Raw genomic sequence first — 23,233 nt, 5'->3', positions numbered from 1 at the left:
ATAAATCACTTGTTATGCTATATTATCACCCAATATTGGATTCAATCTTTTTGTCAACTTGTTCTCTTTCAATTAGGACTGGTTTTATATTTCTATTTGCATCTGATTAATCGTAGGCCTCATTTATTTGAGAGTAGGCATCTAATTTTTTTAGTAAAAAAAACATTATTTTTGAATAATTTTGGAAATTTTAAATAAAATCTGAAGAAAATTGGCACTGTTGATCACACTAGTCTACTTTAATTTTTCACCAGGAATTTTGTTTTGAATTTTTTTTATTTTGTACAATATGGCACAGAGTTACACTTGTGGTGTTCCACTGGGCCATTGAGGGCCATTGTGGGCCATTGTTTCAATGGGCCATTGAAAGTGAATGGGAGAGACCAATGCATCCAATGAATGGAACAACAGAAAATATGTATCATTTTAAAGCTTAGAATCTCAGCTTTTTAATGCATCTAATCACTTTGATCAACTACTAACGACTGCTGAGTTATCACTCTAAAACTGAGTGTACCCCCAGCAAGCGCCACCTAGCTGCGAAATAAATAATCATAATATTTTTCAAAACTATTACCTTGATCAACTTAAAATAGGTGTCATTTGAAAGCTTAGAGTCTGAAATTTACAATGAATGTAGCCAATTTGATAAACTCCTAAGTAGTGCCGAGTTATTTGCTGATAATTAGAAGGGAAAAAAAATCATAATTTATAAACTACTTTTTTGTATTACATTCAGCAATATGTCAAATACATCATACAGCTCAGATAGTCCTGTGTCATATGTCATTTGAAAGGTCTCAATGAGTAGAATACAACAAGCATAATTGTTTCAGGCTTTTTATTAAACTTGAGCTAGGTTTTTCTAAAAGAAGCCCTTCAAGAGACCCATGTGTAAACCATGTATGGATTCTGAATTTTAGACACATTTCCGCTCGTAACTTCATGAACCATGCTCCGATTGTGGAAAATGACACATCATTATTTACAGCAGATGCTTACAATTAAAATGAGTCCATACTCAACATAATCCATCACTCAAAACTAAAGATATTCCTCATGGAGTTCTAACACAAAAAAATACCACAGACGCACAGACTCACGTAGCCAATCAAGGTAGCTTAGACTTGGCCTTTTTACTCGTATCTTCATGAAACATACATCGATCATGAAAAATGGCACATCGTTATTTACAGCAGGAGCTCACGATTAAAAAGAGCCCAAACTCAATATATTCCATCGATCAGATCTAAAGATATTTCTCATGGCGTTCTAACACAGAAAATACCACAGACGCATCTAGCCAAGTATATACTCATGAAGCACTCACGTTTGGTTTTCGCTCATAACTTCACAAAGCATGCACAGATCGTAGAAAACTGTACATCATTGTTTTCAGCAGACTATCATGATTAAAAACAGCTCAAACTCAGCATAATCCATCACTCAGATCTAAAGATATTCCTAATGGAGTTGTAACACACAAACCCCAACAGGCGCACACAGAGCCTTGAATATAGATGTAGCCTAGCACTTGTGTCGCGTTTTAACTCATAACTCAATGAAGCATGCATAAATTGTGGAAAATGGCACATCATTATTTACATGAAATTGTTAAGATTAAAAAGAGCCCAAACTAACCATAATCCATCACTCAGATCTAAAGATATTCCTCATGGACTTCTAACACGTCTCTCCCAATCACTTTCAATGGCCAACTGAAACAATGGCCCTCAATGGCCCAGTGGAACACCACAAGAGTAACTCTGTGCCATTTTGTACAAAATAAAAGTTTTTCAAAACAAAATTCCTGGTGAAACATTAGAGTAGACTAGTGTGATCAACAATACCAATTTTCTTCAGATTTTATTTAACATTTAACATTTTTTTTACAAAAATTACTCAAAAAATGAAATGCCTACTCTCAAATAAATGAGAGTCTATGATTATTCAGATGCAAATCAAAATATAAAACCAGTCCTAATTGAAAGAGAACATGTTGACAAAAAGATTGAATCCAAGATTGGGTGAAAATATGGTATAATGAGTGATTTCTAAGCTTTTTTTTATGGGCCTGTCATTTTTGACCGGGAACACCACAGGTGTTATAGGGTTTTGAACACCACATGAGGGTTAAATTAAAAAAATCTAATTTAAGACCTTTTAAGGATCCGCGGGGACCCTGTCTGTGGCGGAAACAAGCTTCCATACATATCTGATGGAATTGAAAACAAAAATTGTGTATATAATATACTATGAGAAAATTGATTCAAAGAAACCTATAAAAACATGCATCACAGTTTCCACAAGAATATTAAGCAGCATTTTCTTGAACATTAGAATGATTTCTGAAGGATCACACTGAAGCCTGAAGTAAAAATGCTGAAAATTCAGCTTTGCCATCAACAGCAATAAATTACAATTTTAAAGTATATATTTTTAAAAGTCTTTAAATTGTAATATTTCATAGTATTGTTTTACTGTATTTATAATAAAATAAATAGGTCTTGGTGAGCATAAGAGACTTTCAAAAACAAATTCTTACGGACCCCAAACTATTGAACGGTAGGCACAACACTGATCCTGGACAAATATCTGATAACTAACAGACCTCTGACAAAATTGTGCAGAAGAGTTTTGATATTTTTCAATAACTGCAGGGCTACAGTAGTGGTATATTGCAGCATTATCACTTGCTTTGTGAACAGTCTTTAGCAATGACAAAAATTTAAATCTGTTCAAGCATGTTTTTTTGTGAATAATAGTTTCATCCAATGTCCTCTGACAAGCTCAAGAAAGAAGAAACAAAATTAAAAGTGTTAATTTTATTTACATTAAAAACAGTGTTTATTTACAAAGAAACAACAAAGAAAAGGAAAAATAGAATCATCATGTAGTTTAAGGCTTAAAATTGTAGTATATACACATAGTGTTGTCTGGGTTTATCCTGGTGTGCCCAGTTTTTCCTCACTCGTTCTCCTTGTTGAGTGACAGAATCAGAGCTCTCCTGTCCATCTGGGTGAATCTCTGTTTTTCTGGGGTGGACACTTTCAGCTTCATCTGACGAGAAACATGAAGATCCATAAGTGATTACATGCATAACATGGACGTCTCCAGTAAAAGGAGCACTGATGTTCAAGTAGTGACTAAGAGCGGTGTAATTACCTGAGAGTTGCGGTCTCTGGGTGAATTGGCTTCCCTCAGGATCTGCAGAGGCGATCTGCCTTCACCAATCAGAACTTTTTCTGTAATATTAAACAAGCAAATGCCTCAATTTTCTAGTTTATAACCAGAGAAAAAGTAAATATACATATTTATCCTTGTGTTAGTCTTCTATCCACCTTACTTTTTTGAATACGCGAGGCTTCCATTGTCAGTGTTTTCAGTTATTTTAGCAGTAAAAAAACAAAATCCGTTTGTGCTGCTTAATATTGCAAACTGGTATTTGTTTTAATATTACTTCAATCATAAACATACTGTTTTGCTGCACAAATAGTTAACTTTTACTGCATGGCCATTCTTCCAGTTATTTACCAATAGCGGCTAATGAACTGGAAGTCCTGCATACTCAAAGAAAATCTGTTATGAAAAATAAAGTGGATCAGAAGTAGCATCAGAAACTATCAGAACGATTAATGTGGCCGAGCATGTGGCATGCACATAAGCATGTGGCCGAGAGACACGCTCACCTCTTGGTCTTTGTTTGGCGCGCACAACCATGTTGTTATTCTCGTTTGTGGCTGTGTTTTTGGTGGAGAGCGGTGAAGAGACAGACGTTTTTCCACGTCCCTGTACCCTTCTTGCTCTGACACCAGCGGTCCCGAAGCCCACCCCCAACCACTGGGGCTTAAAAATGGCTTGACTGGGGCTGCGGGTGTCAAACCTCAGACAATGGATGTCAGACTGCACCGTTTGGACCTGGACGCTGGTCACTGGGCTGGATTTGCTGGAGGCAACAGCCGGTCTAGGCGAGAGAGGTTTGCTCACCTCTGGCTGCTCATGGCGTAACTCAGGAAGTGCAGCTGTGACCTGATGGAGGAGAGACACACATCATTTAGTCTCAGTATGGATTTTTTCTGATGCCAAAACAGGCCTATAAAAGAGTTCAGATTCCCACCGGCCCTGAAATTTTCATTGGTCAACACACACACAAAAAAAATCCATTTAAAGTTTAAGTAAAACTACAAAAACAAATGTATCCCCCCCCCATTTCATAAGTTTAAAAAAATAAAATTATGTATCAAATGATTTGATAAATTTGCAATAAGTTAAATTTATTTTAAAAAGACAACAACAAAAACGAATATATATAAATAATAAATTGGAGATCAATAAGATTTATTGCTTTGAAGTCAAGGCTGTAATCATTTGTTGAAAAATACAGTAAAAACAGTTTTATATAATTTTATATAACATTTCTACTTTGATATACATTTTTAAAATATAATTTATTCGTGATGGCAAAGCTGAATTTTCAGCATCATTACTCCAGTCTTAAGAGTCACATGATCCATCAGAAATCATTCTAACATGCTGATTTGCTGCTTGGGAAACATTTCTTTTTATCAATGTCTGCCTAATATTTTTGTGGAAACCATGATACATTTTTTCAGAATTCTGATGAATAGAAAGTTCAAAAGAACAGCATTTATTTGAAATGGATCTCTTTTGCAAAATTATAAATGTCTACAATCACTTTTTATCAATTTACTGCATCTTTGCTGAATAACATTATAAACAATATATTCTCAAACCTTTGAAAGGCATCTCAATCTCAAAAACAAACCTGTTCGTCAGGCGTCTGGGATGGGACCTCAGCTTCCTCCGGGGTCACGACAGCTTCAGCAACAGGCTCGGACTCTGTGGGTGGTGGGGCGACTGAGAAGGAATGATCTTCATTCGCTTGCGTCTCAACAGGAGGAAGAGGAGTCAGAGGACGTTCCTCCAGAGAAGATGAGTAAACGCCTTCATGACACGCAAGAAGACTCAAACTGAGCTCTCTCTTTAACGGCGAAGACCCAAGCAGCAGAGCCTCCTCCGCCTCTTCCAGTGAGGCCTCAGGATCCACCTCTACCTCCATCTGTGCGTGTCCAATCAACACGAACGGGCTGCTGCATATGGAGCCGTAGCCCAGTGAAGGAGAGGACGGCGCAGGGGTGAACACGGCATCGGTGTGTTCCCTGAGGGAGGCGGAGTTCTGAGCTTTTGCCATCGGGAGCAGGGGCTCTCTGGGGCCGGAATCATTTTGCTGAGCCCCATTGGGCAGGCTGGGGTGTTTGGTAAAGGAAACCGGAGGAAGAGGAGAAATAGTCTCGCCACCGGACTTGACATCATTGAGAAAGAAGGTGCTCAGCCGCCGAGCGAGAGATGTGACGCTCACTGTAAAGGAGATGCTTGTTATTGATCTTATTGTGAACTATTAAGCCATGCATAGGGTTCATTTTTTTTATTTCTATTGTAAAAATTAGCACTGTAATTTATCAAATCTCCCACCCCTTTCTACCAATCAACTACAAGCTCACATTCATATACAGTATCTGCCTCCATCCATCAACAACTGATGGACAGATCTAAATCCTCACCCTGCATTTTCTTTTCTGATCACCGGTTTCACTCGGATGTATGTCACAAAGAAGAAAAGACCTGTTCCGACTTCAATCAATCACAAATTTAATTTGGAAGGGCTGAGGACAGCGAGTTTACTACAGAGTGCAACGGGTTCTGGAATTAATAATCATTTTCTCCATAGGGAAACTGATTTTTAACAATAAATTACAAACCCTTAAAGACTGATCTACTGTGAGCTATGAGGTTGTTAAATCAACAGTATATGCATTTGTTGAAGTCATCAGCCCACATTATTTTACAACAGCATTAGAACAGCATGAATCCTGGTGAGAAATGTGATTCAACTCACAGATGGCTGGTTTGGTTCATGGTCTGCAAGTTACTGTTGCACTCTAAAGGGCTCAGCTAATGAATATTAATTAGCTCTCAGCTTGAGCTCCTTTCATAGGGTTTAATTATTGTGAATGAAGAATGCAGAACCTGTAATGGAGAACACTTGACTTACCCTTTAGTGGTGTTCGAGTAATGCCAGGCGTGGGTGAGCGGGGGTCAACAAATCCAGGCCCAACTGACTCCACCGCAGGTAGAGGAGAGTAAGCCACACCCACCTACAGGAAAAATACATGTAAAAAAATCAACTATTTTATTTTGTACATTGCTCACTAGGAACCTGAGATATGACTAAATTCACCTCACAGTCCGGCTTATCGATAAGCAACTAAATGATTTAGCACTTTAACTGGCTACACTGTAATACAAGTAAGCGTTGTTAAACTGTATGTTTGTACCTGTAAAGGTGTGCGGTCGATAGCACAGGACGGTGAACGCGGGTCTGCGAGTCTCGCTACACGCGCTGCTTTCGGCCGCTGGCTCGGATCTACCCGAGGTGTTGATGCCACAGACATCTTGCTTTCACTGGATCCCATGTTTACTCTGTATTCTACTCAGAAAACATCACGGTTTATAAAAACTTGCATGGTAAAAAGCGAAAAAAGTAGTTAAACCCATAAGGTAACGTTAATGATTTTTTAAAATACATTAAATAAACAAGCACATCGTGTCATGTTACGTTTTACCAACAATATAACGTTATTGTTCAATAATCAAACTCACCTTAAAGCTCAAAGTTTTCCACGCTCAGTTCACTATATATTCCCTTTATCTTTCACGCCAGATCAGATTGAATGTTTCTGTCACGTTTTAAACATGTACATGTAAAAAGCAGATATTACAACTGAAAATAAATGCTTCAGTCTTCGTCTTCTAATCCAAACTCCTCGTGACTCGAGTGAGAGGATTTAAATGGGTCGTTCTGTGTTTGCGGCGACTTTTAAACCGACCAATAGGAGAACGAGAGTTCCTGCCTCGGCGCTTCTGACTGGCCGAGACGGTGAATACATTTTATTGGGCGTGTATCAGCGATTTGAAATACAGCCGCGTGTTGACTGGTTGAATGCTGACGCCTTCTTTACAGTCAAAAAACAAAAGCGCTGCACACTTCTGTTGTTACAAAGAATACTTTAGTGAATTTAATTAATATTAAAACAAGTATATTTTAGTATTCTGATTATTGCTAAAAGCAAACTCTGATTAAAATGCCACAAAGAAAAATCTATATATTTTTAAAATCATGTAATTATAAAGTGTATTATAAACTCATACAATTATATAAATTTACTTATGCTTGGAAATATTAATTTTTTCCTCAAGTTACTAAGCATCTTTGTCAAAGCTTTATTGCTTAAAGTAATAGCAATTTGAATTGGCTATATGCAAAACATTAATAATTATGGTACAATACACAATATGGCAAGTCGAATTTACAATTAAGCAAATAATTTTACAGCAAGAGCAAATATCAGATAAGAAAGAGTGCTTACAGACATGTCTTTCAGTCTCGCTTACGAATGAAGGTGCCAATATAACTTTAAGGCTTGCAAATCACTGTTACTTTGTACAGGAGCCGTAGTGACGTAGAACACAATTAGATCTCCATATCCCTCTTCTCTGTCAAACAGAGGCAAGTACTCTTGAGCTCACAGTGCAGGGACCTTACTTTCCCCATAAGAGAAATATTACTGTCATTTTGATAAGGACAATGGAAAGAACAGTAATCGTCAAGTTTAACAAAATGGAAAAATTACAACAGATTCTCTGTAAGCGTAAACTTGTGACAACCCATAGCAATAGTGTTGTGTTCTTAAACTGTACCATGGGCTTTTCAACATGTCTCTTTTTCTCAGGCATCTGTCTGTCCATTAATGCAGTGCTAGAGCTAAATGGGCTTTCACTCTTTTAGTGAAGCGGCGTCATGTCCCTTTGTTGAAATGTACATCACGAGTCTTGATGTTTCTCTCCAAAACAGGCTTCTCCACACTCACATTCTATCTTCATGCGCTCCTTCAACTCCTCCATCCTTCATTCTGTCTCTCCTTCTCTCGGGGAGAAGTGCACCAGCAGCGTGTCCAGATCTCGCCGGTCGGCGGCTGAGTAAAGCGAGCTTTCTCCCATCATGCTCAGTGCCATGCGTAAGGTGGACCAGATGTTATCTGACATCACAGTCACTGCTGTACCTGGCCCTCGCCCCGCGCCTCCCTCTCCATCCCCGGCGGCCTGTCGCTGCAGAGAAAGGGCTTCTAGGAAGTGCTCTACTGCCTCCCTGATGGAGAAACAACAAATGTCATTTAGCTTTTTGTTTGCTGGTTTACCCCAATGAAACCTTCTTCTTTTACTAACCTGTGCGCACCCAGGTTGACACAGCTGATGCCCAGGTTGTATCGGCTGCGTACAAATCCAGGCTGTAACTCCAGTGCACGTCTGTAAGCTGCGACCGCTTCCTCGGAGCGATTACCATTTGCAAGAGTTGCTCCCAGCTTGTTCCACAGCAGATAATCCTTCACATAGGGTTGAGAAGGAAGAATGTGAACTAAAATACTGATGAACAATGTGTAGAATATAACAATGTACAAAGACCTGTTCCCACCAACAACAATAACTATAAAGGTAACTATAATGATGAACTATATCTGTGTCCACATTAACATTGTTTGTTATAAGCACATGCTGCAGTTTTGTTGCTGGCTGCTTTAGTCACCATGAAATTCAAATGTAATGTTTTATGGAATAATGCAACGGCTTCTCTTCTCTTCTCCTGTGTTAACTAGCGTGAGGGTGGGACAACCTGTCACTCACATGACATCACAGCAATAGCAAACTACAACGATCCAACAATCCAATGAATTCCCCATGAACTAGATCAAGTCCCGTCCTACACGTCACAATAGGGAAGAAAAATATGTTTGCATTTCATGCCGACATTAAACGCTCAAGCTCTTTAAAAATTGGGTGGATTCTGATTGGCTGACAATGTTTTTATCGTTCATCAGCTGGAATTTTTTTTTTAATATAATTTCTCTATGTCGTTATGATAACTAGCTGATAACTATATAATATTTAGCTGTGGTGTGGACTTCCCTATTCTCATAGAATTAGAACGATTAATAAAATATTATAGTTACATTTATCGTTTAAGTTATCATTCTTGGTGTCACTGCTTTGAAGGTGGGGTAAGCTATGTTTCAAAAGCGCAGTTGGACATTGTTGATATTTGAAATCAACCCAAACAAACACACCCCTCTCTTCAAAGCTCCGCCTCCAAAACTCAGCCTCCAATCCTAACCGCCCTGCTTCGAGTCGGTCTTGAACCCCCTGCATGCGAGTGCACTAAAATTGATGCTAAACACCGCATTCTCTAGCGAGTCCTAAAGCTCTTGCCCAGTCATAACCCTTCATTTTCCAGTGATTTCGTCTGAGCATTTCTCTTTTTTATTGTGTCTCATCTCTATTTCTGCAGTCTTTCTTCAAATCTCCCTCTTGCTCGTTCTTTCTCCTCTACCGTCAGCTAATGCTGATTGGCTACAAATGTTTGCTGCTGTTGTTCGTGTGTCGGTCCGACTAACTTCCAAACAGCGTTTTTTCAAATAACGCTTACCCCACTTTTAAGTGTGAATGAACCAACCTGTGGCATCACAGACAGGGCGGCACTGAAGCAGTCTACAGCCTTGTCATACTCTCCGCTGAGGTTGAAGAGAACGCCCAGACCACACTGCAGATCAGGGTCAACCCGTGCGGGGTCAGCGGCCGCCGCACTCAAAAACAACGTCTGCACTTCACTGAACAGTGCCCTAAGAGGAAGAAGAAAGAAGGAAAGAACTGGATTAGTCTGTAGCTCAAAGGGATAGTCCACCTAAAAAACTCAAATACTGTCATTATTTACTCGCCCGCATGACCAAAAAAACAATCATATAGCTTCAAAAGACTTGGAATACAGTCAATTTTAAAACACTTTCATGGTGCTTTAAAAGCTTAAGAAACCCAGAGCTCATTCACTTTCATTAGGCCAGAATATTCTTCTGAAATCCCTCCTTTTGTGCTCCACAGAAGTTAGCCAGTCAGGCAGGTTTGGAACAAAATGGTGAGTAGATTTTACTTTAAAAAAATATTCTTTAATGAAGAAAAGATATAATATAATCCTTCTTGAGTCATACAAAAAGTATTTTAATATCTGCACTGTCAACTGATTAAAACACTTGGATGGAACTCAGATGGAACTGTGTTTGTGTTAGATGTATTTTTAGAGCACTGCTCGCTTATGATTGGTGACAAATGTAAATCTGTTGCTTGGTTACAATGCCCTGTCCAGTGACTTATGCATATCTCATGCCGGTGTCGACAGGCACTGAAAACAGGCTTCTTCCACATCTGATCAATCCACAGTGTTGTATAATCATGAATAAGATTTAACGGAATTTAACAGAGGTTTTCAGCATATTTGTGGTAAAATAATTCTGACTCATCCATCAGTTTTTTTTAAAGCAGATATCATGGTTGCAGTTATGTGCCCTAACCATTTAGTAAAGCTGAATTTTCTAATATGCTGATTTGGTGCTCAAGAAACATTTCTTTTTTATTATTATCAAAACAGTTGTGCTTGTGCTGCTTAATATTTTAGAGAAAACTTACTTTTTGTAGTATCATTTGATGAATCAAAAGTTAAAAAGAACTGGATTTATTTGAAATAAAAGTACTGAATAAATGTATTCATGTCTTTCAGAAATATCTTATTGAACTCAAACTTTTGAACGGCAGTATACATGAGGAGCGAAACCTGTACCCGGTGCAATCAACAAAATCGAATGTTCCTCATCGCAGCTGATTATCAAGAAGAGATGCCATTAATAGCTTGCATCTTGTTAGCACACAGTTACAATGGAAATAAACAGGATCAGTTTTTCAGACCTTGAACCCAGAATGTATTTTTTTAACTGCATTCAAAAATCCTCTTACTCTGGCAAAAGAGATCCAAATCTCTCCCTCTCTTTCTCCTTCTCTTTCACACCCTCCCTCTCCTTCTCTCGTTCATGCTGCTCCAGGATAGGCCTGTATTTGGGGTTGTGCCTCAACCAATCACGGAGCGTCTCGCAGGCCTGTCTGTGCAGTGACTCATTGGTGAAGCTCACAGCTAGAGCCATGAGGGCCGTCAGATTGTCCTTTTTCAGCTCAATACATCTGAAAACAACAATTGAGACTTGAATTTAAAAGGCAGGAGCAGTATTTTAATAAATCATATTTGTCATAGACTAGTCAGGAGAATTTAAAGCTGCAGATGGGAAGGATGCAAACTCGATGGGAGGGTGCTCGGTGATAGTGGGGGAGGGGCATGAGAGTTGTAAACATTCAAAATATTGGCTAAGTCCCCTCAATCTGCCAGACTTGCCGACTGCAGCTTTAATTGATGTGCACAGCAAGACTGCAGTTATACTTCTCACCTGCGGAGGGCGCTGATAGCAGCAAACTCTTGCTCGTTCTCCGCCTGGCAGGTGCCCAGATATTGCCAAGCCTGCAGTATCGTCACACACAGTCAGCGTTTTACAGAGACAAACAAGTAGAACAGAGTTAGAGTCCCTTGAGACAAAATGTATCATCAGTTTTTGGATGTCGGATTTATACGTATGAGGCTCTGACCAGCTGGTTGTCTGGCTCTCTCTGAACCGCGCTCTCGAAGAGACGTACGGCTCCAGGAATGTCCCCCGCCTCCATCCTCTTCACGCCCTCGGCAAACGGATCATCGTGGGACAGGTAGGGGTTGTCTTCTTCAAATTGATATCCCTAGGATAAGAGTAAAGGCATCTTCACATTAATTTTAATGGGACCAACAACATGAAAGTAAATATTTATTATATTTTTTTAATTAAAAAGTTTGGATATCTGAATAAAACACACCACTGTTCAAAAGTTTGGGGTCAGTAAGTTTTTTTTGTGTGTGTGTGTGTGTGTGTGTGTGTGTGTGTGTGTGTGTGTGTGTGAGATAAATTAATAATTTTATTCAGCAAGAGTGTATTAGGCTAATCACAAGTGACAGTAAAGACCTTTATAATCTTAATAATAACATTAACAGTTATTCAAATTTGAAAATGTGAAATAAAATGATTTCTAAAGGATCACACTGAAGACTGGAATAATGGCTGCTGTTAAATTAAATTCAGTTAAATTAGAAATCTATAAAAAATATAAATTGTAATAATATTTCACAGTATTATTATTATTATTATTATAATTTTTTTTTTTTACTATATTTTTTATCAAATAAATGCAGCCTTGGTGAGCACAAGAGACTTATTTAAAAATGTGGAATCTGAACAATAAAAAAAATCTACTTAAAGAAAAGAAAATTATTAAATGATTTTTGTGCAGCAAATTTAAACTTAGTATTAAAAAAAGTGAATATGTAGTATGCAACATTTAAAATGCTGTCCTTCTGAATATAAGTTAACAGCGTGATTGAGAGTATGATATTGCTCTTATACAACAGTCCAACAAGAGGTTTATATTAAGTAACGTACATTCTAGGCATCATATTGCCAGTTATTTTGTCTATTTTTACTACGAATCAAAGACCGGAACTAACCATTGAATAAACTGTAATAAAGCACAGATAACAGCCTGGGAAAGGGCTCAAGGTTTCAGTTAGATGGAAGTATCCATGCTGTAAATGGGCACAGGTGTATATCCAGATACCTTGTCATAAGAACTGCTGAGCATCTGGTCGAAGTCCGAGAGCCAAGGGTGAGCTTCAGCATCCCTCTTCGCCATTTCCTCCCACTCCTGCTGGAGTTTCTCCCAGAAATCAACATCACTCTGAACTCACACACACACACACACACAACAACACAAGCACCAATGAATGCAAAGGTATCACACTCAAGTTCATGTATCTGTGTGCAAGTGTGCAGCCTGGCTCACCTCCACCGCTGCTTTGGCCTGCTGGAAGTCTGGCCCATAAGTGGCGAATTCATCTACCCATGATTCTGCAGAATCAGCCGAAACCTACCGAGCACAGCGACATGCCAGGCTGTTAACAGCCTCCATATTAACACATCACAGAGCCTGCAAATGCTTAAAGGTGCAATAAGCGATTTCTCAAAATCGTTGTTGAACACGTTGTTGATATTTGAAACCAACCCAAACAAACACACCCATCCCCAAAATGCACGAACACACAATGCAAGAGTGTTTCTTTTATTAGAGCAGAAGCGAAGCAAGATAATACTCCCTCTTGCTCACTCTCTCTCCTCTCCCATCATGAGTGGACACGCCCCCTCCTGCTGATTGGCTACAAGTTTATTGTGGTGCTCAGTCCGATCCCCTTTCAACATTTTTCAGAAATTGCTTACTGCACCTTTAAATAATACTCAGGTGAAGGGAAAAAAAGACAACATACTGTGATGAATGAGAGTGGGGGGAAAAAAGAAAGGATGTAATGGAAAAAGAAAGAGGGCATGAGAGACCAACAGAGGAAGAAAAAAAAACTCACCCTCATTCATCCATCTTTCCTTTCCTCTCTATATTAAAAATAGCAAGCAATGCTCAGTGTACCTTCACTATTGCAGGAAGTCAAAGTGGTTTCAGTAGCTGGGCACAAGTGAAAAGCAGGGTTTTAGCTGTACACGTCTTTCAGTGATAACTATGTTAAAAGCACTATTAAACTACAGCAACAGTCTGCTCTCTTTAAGGCAGCAGGTCAGCAGGAGCTAGTTAACATAATGAACATGATAAGCCTACACAGGCAAAACACATAGCAGGACTACTGCATCACTGTTGCCAGGTGATCAGGGTCCTACCTGCCTGACGAGAGTAGCCCACTGCTCTGCCTGTTTAGCTTTAACTTTGTCATTCTTCTCTTTGCCCTCTCGGGTTTCCACTTCCACATTCCTTTCCCTTGATTCCAGGAACTGGGCAGCCAGTTTGGGACAGAGGGTACAGGTAGGGGGTATTTATGGATAGTGTGCGTTTGGTGTGAGATTGTTAGGGATAGCGGGAAAATTTAGATATGGATGGAGGTTAAAATGTAGGGATCATGTCATGATGATCGTCCATGATAGAAGGAAGAAGGAAATATCACAAACTACTGCTCGTTTGAACCGTGGGATAAAACAAAGAGTTTCAGTTGGCCAGTTTCCAAGACCTAGACCTGGACAATTGTGATTTATCCTTTGAAAAAAACGTGGACTTGGCTTGATATACAGTGAGGTCCAAACGTCCGAGACCACTAGTGAAAATACAGTTTCTAATTCAATTCATATTTATATTATCTGCGTAACAATTTGAGTGAAAACTCAAGCTGCATTAACTATTCATTTTACATCATAATGTTTTGTTATAAACTGTATTAAATCGAAGTATTTTAACTAATATGTTTATAATTAACTAATATGTGACCCTGGATCACAAAACCAGTCACGAGTCGCACGGGTCTATTTGTGGCAATAGCCAACAATACATTGTATGGGTCAAAATTATCGATTTTTCTTTTATGCCAAAAATCATTAGGATATTAAGATCATGTTCCATGAAGATAATTTGTAAATTTTCTACTGTAAATATATAAAACATTTATTTCTGTGAGTGAATGCAGCACAATCGCGAACATAAATGGACAACTTTAAAGATGATTTTCTCAATGTTTCGATTTTTTTGCACCCTCAGATTCCAGATTTTCAAATAGTTGTATCTCGGACAGATATTGTCCTATCCTAACAAACCATACATCAATGGAAAGCTTATTTATTCAGCTTTCGGATGATGTATAAATCTGAATTTCAAGAAATTGACCCATGTGACTGGTTTTGTGGTCCAGGGTCACATGTTTATAATTAAATATTACAAATAATTTGATAGATGATTTTGAAATTAGATTACACTACAGTTAAAAAGTTTGGAGTCAGTACGATTTTTTTAATGTTTTTGAAAGAAGTCTTATATGCTCACCAAAGCTGATCAAAAATACATTATAAATGTCTTTACGGTCACTTTTGATAAATTTAATGCATCATTGCTGAATAAAACTATTAATTTCTTTAAACAAAAAAAATCTTACTGACCCCAAACTTTTAAGTATATTTTTGGTATACTCAAACCAAATACTCTAAATTTTTGGTAGTGTATATTTTATATACATGATTTTGAGTACCAAATTTAAAATGAGGTCTTAGTCTCCATTGTGTGTATAGAATTCAGTCGCTGAAGCAAATGAAACTATCCAAAACTGTATTTTCACATGGGTTAGTATTTAAATCCGTGCAGTGCAAATCGGCAAGGATTTACAGTATGCCATGTAGTTACAGCTTGAGAAGAGCCAAGATGGCTGCCAAAGGGCTGCAGTGTCACCCTTCACAGTGTTTCCTCTATCAGAGGAGCTGGGAAGGGCTCGTACCTGGGTAAGGCTTGAGGCCCAGTGCTGTGCCTCCTTGGCCTGTGCTTTATCAGTGTGCTCTTTTCCTGCTCTGTCCTCCACAGTCACACTGCCATCGCCAATCTGCCTAATGAACCGCAGGAACTACACAATAACAACAACAACAACAGCTATTACACATCTACTGCTAACAGGAAACACATTGGCGATGCATTGAACACACACACACACACACACACACAAGTCCATCAGTGGTTTCTTCTTGACAGTTATGGTCAGACACAAGGAGGAAGGAGTAACGGCCAAAAGCATAACATATCCCAAATTATATGACAAAAGCAGAGCAGTTAAATGAAAAAAGACAGAATGAATAAGTGAAGAAATGCCCATGAAAACGTGAACGATGTCACATCACTTTATCATCAACCACAAGGCAAAAATTAACTTAAATAATAATCATCTTTAATCCCATGGAGAACCTGTGGTCAGTAATGTGTTACTTAACCTTTTAAATATAACCCAGAAGTGCATTCTGGGATGTAAAATGATCCCTTGAGACAACATTAACACAGTTTTATCTTAACTTGAGGGATTCCGTTGTGATGGATAATTTCTGTGATGTGGCATGGGTGAAAGCAGAGTGAAAGCATTTATTTTGAAATAGATACACTTTAGTCAAATGTCTAGCAAAAATTTTTTTTCATAAACTTATGTTACCAACGTTCTAGTGCTGCTGCATTTAATACAGCAATATGTCATGAGAAGCCATGTGACACAGGGATTTTACCAAGGTGGATTGCCAAAAAACGTCTTACTTGTGGTCAAATTTATTTATTAATAGCTATCAGAATAAACAGTTCTTCTACCAAGTAAAACAGTTTATTAACCCAACCGCAGGCAGTTTGTGGTTATCAAGCAACATAGCAACTTATATAGAATGGACTATTCATATTAAAATGATATTTTTTAGAACTGGAACTATTGGTTTACAATTTGTGTTTTAGTTGCAATATGTGCATGCTTGTTTAATATATCAATGCATGTGGTGACTTGGACTAAAGTGTTTCAGGTGCAGTTCAAAGAACACTTAAACAACACCGACAGCAGGGAGACCCTTCCTTTAGCTCTCACCTCTGTGTTCTTGAGTTTAGGGTCGTCCACTTTGGCAAGGAGTTCATTCGCTGTTTGACGTAGTTCTTCACCTGACTGGTATTCTTGTGTCCTGATAGTATAAAAAAATACATTAAAGTAAGGATAGGATCAGGACTCTGTAAACATCTATTACTCTTGATCTAACCTTAGTATAATCTATGTACGTTACCATTCAAATGTTTGAATATGATTTTTTTTTATTAGGCAAGGATGCATTAAGTTGATCAAAAGTGACAGATTGATTTATTTCAAGAATTCAACTTAACAGGTGAAACTAATATATTATATAGACTCATTACATGCAAAGTGAGATATTTCAAGCCTTTATTTGTTATAATTTTGATGATTATGGCTTACAGCTTATGAAACCCACGAAATCAAAATCCCAGAAAATTTGAATATTACATGAAATCACACAGTAATTACACAGTAATACCATGGTCATTGAACCAGGTTTTGGTTCTTTTGGCAGTGTGGGCAGGTGCAAATCCTGCTGGAAAATGAAGTCAGCATCTCCATAAAGCTTGTCTGCTGAAGGAAGCATGAAGTGCTCTGAAAATGTCCTGATAGACGGCTGCGTTGAGTGGACAGCACAGTGGACCAACACCAGCCGATGACATGGCTCCCCAAACCAACAGACTGTGGAAACTTCACGCTGGACTTCAAGCATCTTGGATTGTGTGCCTCTCCATTCTTCCTCCAGACTCTGAGTCTGAACTCCCAATGAGAAGCAAAATTTGCTCTCATCAGAAAAGAGGACTTTGGTCCACTGTGCTTTATTACCAGGACATTTTCAGAGCACTTCATGCTTCCTTCATTTTCCAGCAGGATTTGCACCTGCCCACACTGCCAAAAGAACCAAAACCTGGTTCAATGACCATGGTATTACTATCAACTTTTTGATGATATTCAAATTTTATGACCAGCACCTGTATTTGTGATCAAATGAATGCAGCCTTGGTGAGTATAAGAGACTTCTTTCGAAACATAAAAAAACGATAGTGTATAATATTCTTATGCCAAGTCTCTCTATATTATTCCTTTTAAGAAACATAAAATACCATTCTTTGTCCTGTTCTCTTTCTCCCAAATCTCCAAGCCATAACTTCTCCTCTGATTGCTCCAGGTACTCCTCTGCCCAGCGGCCGGGGTCTATGAGACAAAGTGAAAGTGAGAAAAAGTGAAGCTACGGAGAATGAAAGGATGGCTGGGCAAAGATAAGTAAAGATTTGTCAGAATTGTCAATTGTCACCTAATGACATTGAATGGCATCTAATGATATTTTAATGACATCTAATAACATCTTAAATTAAAAAAGGATATAATATATGCCATATACAACAGTTTTGGCAGTGACATAAATTGTGTTTAGCAAAGTTTGCTGCCTCAGTTGTTGTGTTGATTCACATTATTTCTAGATGATTCTAGATCAGATCAGATGCATTTTAAGTAATTGTAAAAAGCATCACTGGTCATCTTTTGGCCCTGGCTCAATAGCCAGCTAACATCATCATATCATTAGCACATTGGAAAGTGTGTCTCCTCCTCCTTCGGCTTCAGATTCGGCTACGGAATCGTGTCACCACCAGTGTAGAGCTTGCTCAGTATATGCAGCAGGTGTGTGAGTTCATCTGCAGCCCAAGACTTTTGGACAGCGGCCTGGTGTCAAGAAGGGCAGCAAAAAAAGCCACTTCTTCCCAAGAAAAACACTTTTTAAATTCTACAGAAAGTACAAGGATTTGACAGCAGAAGACTGGTGCAAAGTTGAAAGTTCTCAATTGAAGCCCCCTTTCGAATGTTTTGGACATTTGGAAAACTGACTGTTTCTTCCGGAGAAGAAAAGAGTCATGTGTCGTGCCAACAGTAAAGCATCCTGAGACCATCCATCTGTGGGGTTGCTTTTCATCCATGGTAGTGGTTTCTCTCACAATTCTGCCCAAAACACTGCCATGTATAAAAATGGTACCAAAACATCCTGCAAGTGCAACTTCTCTCAATGATCCAGGAGCGATTTGGTGATGAACCATACATTTTCCAGCATTATGGAGCACCATGTTACAAGAAAAGAGTGATAATGAAGTGGCTCTGAGATTATTATATTGAAATTTTGGATCCGTGGCCAGGGACCTCCCCTGATCTTAATCCCTTAAAAGGGGTCTACCAGTGGTCAATCCTCAAAAGGCGAGTGGACAACCAAAAGCCCACAAATTGTGATCAACTCAGAGCACTAACAAGTCAAGAATGGATCGCCATCAGTCAGGATTTGGCATGAGTCCAGCATGAGTGAATTACAGAGGTTATGAAGAAGGGTCATCACTGTAAATATTGCATATATCGAATCCTTTTGGCGATAAAAGCCTTTAAAACTTATTGAATACTTACCATTGTTTTCCAGTATACCATAGAAATATGAGAAAAACTTTGCAAAACACAAAATTGATTGATGTCACTGCCAAAACTTTTGTTAGGTGTGTGTGTGTGTATAATATTGTATAACACACACACACATATACTGTATGATTATATATATAATGTATTAACCTGCAACTTCATTGATGAATTCTCTGGTCCAATCAGCATCAGCTGGATCAAGACCAGCTTGTCCAGAAGAAGAGGCGGAGTCACCAGTGGACAAGAACTCTGCCGCCCAATCGCCAGACAGCGCCAGAGCAGCCACGTCAGGAGCTGAGAAAAGAAAACATATAGTTATATCACACTTAAACATGCTGTCTGGATGTGTGTTTGTGCACACTACCTCTCTGTGGAGCCTGTCTGTAGTTCTGTTGATCTATCTGCTGCATTTCCTCCAGCAGTTGACCCATGTCAAAACTGTGAGGAGGCCGTTGTGGGGCCTGTAGAAACTCATTGACCAGCTGGATTTCAAAAGCAACAGGATGTCAGTAAGAACACGGGACATGATCACAGACTACTTGACCCGATACAAACATCAGGTCATAGAAATTGAAAACGCCTTGAAATACTAAAAAAACAAAATACACACCTCCTCTTCCGTGGCTATTTCAATTGGAGTAGGAGGAATCTATGGGGGGGAAATGAGTAAAAAAAAACTTTTAATATTAATTTAATCATTAGATTTTATTATTTTCAAGGCAGCAACTATTGATTATTTGCATATTTATATATATGAATCACTGCACATAATTGATTAATGCATCAAAAAGAAATCATTTTTAGATGAATAATCTAACTAACTAATAATATTTTTCAGATAAATCTATTAATTACTTTCTGATCAGACAATAAATCATTTGGTTAGCTTACCAATAAATAATAACCACAACTTCTGCCATTAATCTGTCAATGTTTTATTCAAACAGCACAGGGTGGCTGTGATCAGATGATCAGACTTTTGGGGATAAAGTCTTATTTTCAGCATGCTTGAGAGCTGGAGCCACCATCATTAGGGATGATTGTAAACAGTATGATGAATAAACACATTCTTGGCAAATCAGTATATTTACATCAGAGGTTCTCAACTCTGGCCCTCTATGTCCACTTTCCTGAAGGGTTTAGCTCCAACTCTGATCAAGCTGACCAGCCTGTAGCTTTCTAATAATCCCGAAGACCTTGATTAGTTGTTCAGTTGTGTTTGAGCCAAACATTTGCCCCGGTAAAAAAAAAAAAAAAAAGTTTAGGAACTTACAGTGGGTGTTGATCGATGTCTCCAAGCCCCTCCTTCTTGGGTCATGTGACCAGTCAGTTTCATAAGGGGATTGGCTCCCCCACATTCCGCATCCACTAACTCCCGCATCGCCATGGCAACACACTGTGAGGCTGGATCAAACTAACACCTTGAGATATCTACAGGTAAATGAAATGTCATCATTAAGTGGCATGTTATAAAAGTGATAGTAGTGAAGTGGTTAAGGGTCTAGATCAGTGGTTCTCAGCCCACTACTGACCGCAACAATATTCGAAGGCCCCATAGGCCTAGTATTGTTTTCGAAAATATTCAATGGCATTAATATTTAGGCTTTCATCAGTATTTATGTGAGGGATGAAACGATTACCGGTTTGACGATAAACCACGATAAAATACCAGACGGTTAGTATTAACATTTCATAGTTTAATTATCATTAAACCAAATTTGATTACTGCGATTTGAAAAACTCAAAATCCAGCATTAAACAAAGTTAGCAATAGTCTCAAGCAGGCGAACCATGCAGTATTGGTTTTGATTTGTATAAAAAACATGGCGAGGCAATAAGCAGTTTTAAAAGAATGTTGAGGAAAATTTTGTGAATGAACATATGAATTAATTAATTATATTATTGTATGTTATATGAAGGGAACTGACTGTCTTCTGAAAAGTTTCAAAGGCATTTTCTTTTTATCTTACCTCTGTGTAGTGACTAAAAGTCTTAAAGGGATACTTCACCACTCTGAAGTGAAAATTAAGTCATATATTACTGACCCTGCTGTTGTTCTAATGCCGTTCACCATTCTTTCTTTTATGGACTACAAAAGGAGATTTTTTTTTTTAAATGTCCCACTCGAAATCAAGATTAACGACAATGTGACACCAAATACAATGCCTAGAAATCCCAAAAATAGTTAAATACCTCCTGCTGTCAGGTGACAGTCAGAATGGCAGGTGACAGAGGTGAATGCGATAACATCTTGTTACGATAAACACATATCATATACCTCCAGAACACTTGGAATATACGACACGTTACATGGGATCATTCTGTGATACTGTTGCGTCTTGATGCTGAAGCTTGAAGCTTGATGCTGGTCGCTATTCACATTATATAACAAGCGTGAGCGGGACATTTTTTTTTAAATCTCCTTTTGTAGTCCATAAAAGAAAGAAGGCTATACGGCATTAGAACAACACCAGGGTGAGTAAATAATGACTTAATTTTCATTTTAGGGTGATTCTTCTTTATGTTCAGCAGTTACTGGGGAAACGGCTCTATTTCTGCAGTTCCATAAGTGCCACCTACTGTCAGAGAGTGGATTTACATTTTCATTCAACCTGTCAGCAGTTTTTGTTCAGACCAATGCGAAAATTAGACAGAAAATGATGCACTGTTGTAAATTTTAACCGGTTGCTAGAAAATAAACAGGCTAATGTTTATTCTACAATTCACTTATTTTATTTTATTCATTTTAAAGACCTAAACAATTTTAGTGGTGGTTGAGGAGATTCCCCCCTTCCACATAAAGCGACCTGAGTGCAGAGAAAAGCACTATATAAATGTAACGAATAATAATTATTATTATTTGCTAAGGTATGTATAATTATTCACGGAGCAGATAAATACCAATAATTTATAATTTTGACCTCAAAACTTGATTTGAACATGTAGCACATCATGTTATGCTGTAAATCATTATAAAATGTCCATTTCAATCATTTAGCCTACATTACTTTTACAAGTCTAGAAATTAAAATGATATGGGATTTTGTTTAAGCTTATTGTTGTTTTCTCTTCGTTTAAATGTTAAGAGGTTGAGAACCTCTAGACTGGTATCAGAAAGGTTGTAGCCCTAGTTGCATAGAAAGTTACTGCGATCATCGTGAGGCTATAGCCTAAACAGAGCCTGAAAGACAATGAATCATCGGCTTGAGATTAATCCTGTGGACTGAGCTACCTTTCCACTGACATAAACATATGTTTCATCAGCTTATCCAGACTAGAAGGATTACACAGATTCCATTGTTCCTGAAGACATCTATTAACAATTAACCAAGATTGCACGTGCACAAACAGTGTAGGTCTACTTTGCTGTCCTTCCTTATGCAATATTCCAAAACAGCCAGCTTCCCTCGTGCATGATGACACCTCTGATGAAAAATCATTGAGATGAACAAGAGTGTCCACCGGTTGAGTTGGCCATCTGATCACTGTTATGAAAACATACATGCATAACTCTTATGCTCAGATCTGGTTCTTGTCTGCTGTCAGTTTGGCTTCAGCACAGGAACATTACTGAGGGCAAGTGTCGCTTTTTCCAAGTGTACATGGCAGATGAACATCCCAACGTACTAGACCACAAGCGGTTAGCTATTCGCAGCCTTGTTTGTGCAGCAGCTAACTGTTATGAATCATAACAATAAAGCTAGCAGGTCAACTAAGTCAACTATGCTGCAGACAGTTAGCTTACAAGCTAAATAAACTCACTCCTCTCACCTGCCCAGGCGATGTTGTCACCTCTCTTCTCCTCTCTTTCTCCTTTTATCCCGTGAGTAATGCAGTTTTGACAAAAACAAAACACGACAGAACGAAGCTGGCCCTCAAAAAGACGGCTGAGGTTAACGGCCCCCCGGTTGTCGGTTCCTGACGGGTAAATGTTGCGCTGGTGACCGTCCTGTCTTTATTTACCTTCCCCGTGTGGCCCACTGAAACATGAGCGAACCAGCCAGACGAACACGCTACGCTCCGGCTATTCACAAACGCAGTTTGCGTAAAGACAAGCGCTTTGAACTGTGCTGAGCATCAAGACGGGCGGAGCGAGATTTACGCTGAAGTTACGTAAAGTTCCTAAAGTGACAGCGCATGCCTTGACTGACAGGTTGATAACCTATTGTTTCAACATCAAGGTAAATGTGCTTTAAAGGATTTAAATTCATTCCTGTTGTGCAATACCTTTTGACTTCTGTAACTTTTGAAAATGAATATACCACGTGTATTTTGCAATTTAAGGGAGTATTGCTATAAACGGCTAGCCAACCAGAACGATACACTGGTAAAGCTCATTAATTTAAAGAACACAATGGCAAGAAAATGAAC

General features: G+C 38.6%; 2 protein-coding genes across 4 annotated transcripts; both read right to left on the bottom strand.

The window, feature by feature from the left end:
- Window positions 1-2,810: 2,810 nt before the first annotated feature.
- Window positions 2,811-6,944, bottom strand: cdca3 (cell division cycle associated 3). The gene is made up of 7 exons (XM_084385010.1): window positions 6,682-6,944; window positions 6,357-6,508; window positions 6,074-6,176; window positions 4,787-5,379; window positions 3,690-4,029; window positions 3,166-3,245; window positions 2,811-3,060 (listed from the first exon to the last, which is right to left on the bottom strand). Exons 2-7 carry the CDS (start codon window positions 6,492-6,494, stop codon window positions 2,968-2,970), a joined length of 1,347 nt encoding a protein of 448 aa, XP_084241136.1. The 5' UTR covers window positions 6,495-6,508; window positions 6,682-6,944; the 3' UTR covers window positions 2,811-2,967.
- Window positions 6,945-7,271: 327 nt separating this feature from the next.
- pex5 (peroxisomal biogenesis factor 5) lies at window positions 7,272-22,915 on the bottom strand. Of its 3 annotated transcripts, XM_084384883.1 has the most exons (17): window positions 22,634-22,915; window positions 20,136-20,293; window positions 19,473-19,511; window positions 19,227-19,344; window positions 19,013-19,156; window positions 17,533-17,623; window positions 16,451-16,541; window positions 15,341-15,463; window positions 13,749-13,859; window positions 12,871-12,954; window positions 12,646-12,765; window positions 11,593-11,736; window positions 11,397-11,467; window positions 10,915-11,136; window positions 9,587-9,752; window positions 8,305-8,462; window positions 7,275-8,227 (listed from the first exon to the last, which is right to left on the bottom strand). In XM_084384883.1, the coding sequence occupies exons 2-17, from the start codon at window positions 20,247-20,249 to the stop codon at window positions 7,987-7,989; spliced, it is 2,037 nt and encodes a 678-aa protein (XP_084241009.1). In that variant the 5' UTR covers window positions 20,250-20,293; window positions 22,634-22,915; the 3' UTR covers window positions 7,275-7,986. The 3 variants fall into 3 exon arrangements, with proteins under 3 accessions (XP_084241011.1, XP_084241009.1, XP_084241010.1); XM_084384884.1 differs by lacking the exon at window positions 13,749-13,859 and having other exon boundaries at window positions 7,276-8,227; XM_084384885.1 differs by lacking the exons at window positions 13,749-13,859; window positions 15,341-15,463 and having other exon boundaries at window positions 7,272-8,227; window positions 22,634-22,909.
- Between the last annotated feature and the right edge of the window lie 318 nt (window positions 22,916-23,233).

The sequence above is a fragment of the Rutilus rutilus genome, assembly GCF_951802725.1.
Source record: "Rutilus rutilus genome assembly, chromosome: 17".
Lineage (NCBI taxonomy): Eukaryota > Metazoa > Chordata > Actinopteri > Cypriniformes > Leuciscidae > Rutilus > Rutilus rutilus.
This window is presented reverse-complemented; position numbering and strand designations above follow the sequence as displayed.

What these genes read in the sequence shown, in the direction of transcription:
- cdca3 (XM_084385010.1), bottom strand. Translation starts at nt 6,494, where the DNA reads ATGGGATCCAGTGAAAGCAAGATGTCTGTGGCATCAACACCTCGGGTA. An exon ending in CCCAGACGCCTGACGAACAG is followed by an intron (nt 4,030 to 4,786) that starts GTTTGTTTTTGA and finishes CTCCTCCATCAG; the next exon opens with GTCACAGCTGCACTTCCTGA. An exon ending in CGCCAAACAAAGACCAAGAG is followed by an intron (nt 3,246 to 3,689) that starts GTGAGCGTGTCT and finishes TTAATATTACAG; the next exon opens with AAAAAGTTCTGATTGGTGAA.
- pex5 (XM_084384883.1), bottom strand. Translation starts at nt 20,249, where the DNA reads ATGGCGATGCGGGAGTTAGTGGATGCGGAATGTGGGGGAGCCAATCCC. An exon ending in AGGCCAAAGCAGCGGTGGAG is followed by an intron (nt 12,766 to 12,870) that starts GTGAGCCAGGCT and finishes GTGTGAGTTCAG; the next exon opens with AGTGATGTTGATTTCTGGGA. An exon ending in TCAGCAGTTCTTATGACAAG is followed by an intron (nt 11,737 to 12,645) that starts GTATCTGGATAT and finishes CTCTTATCCTAG; the next exon opens with GGATATCAATTTGAAGAAGA.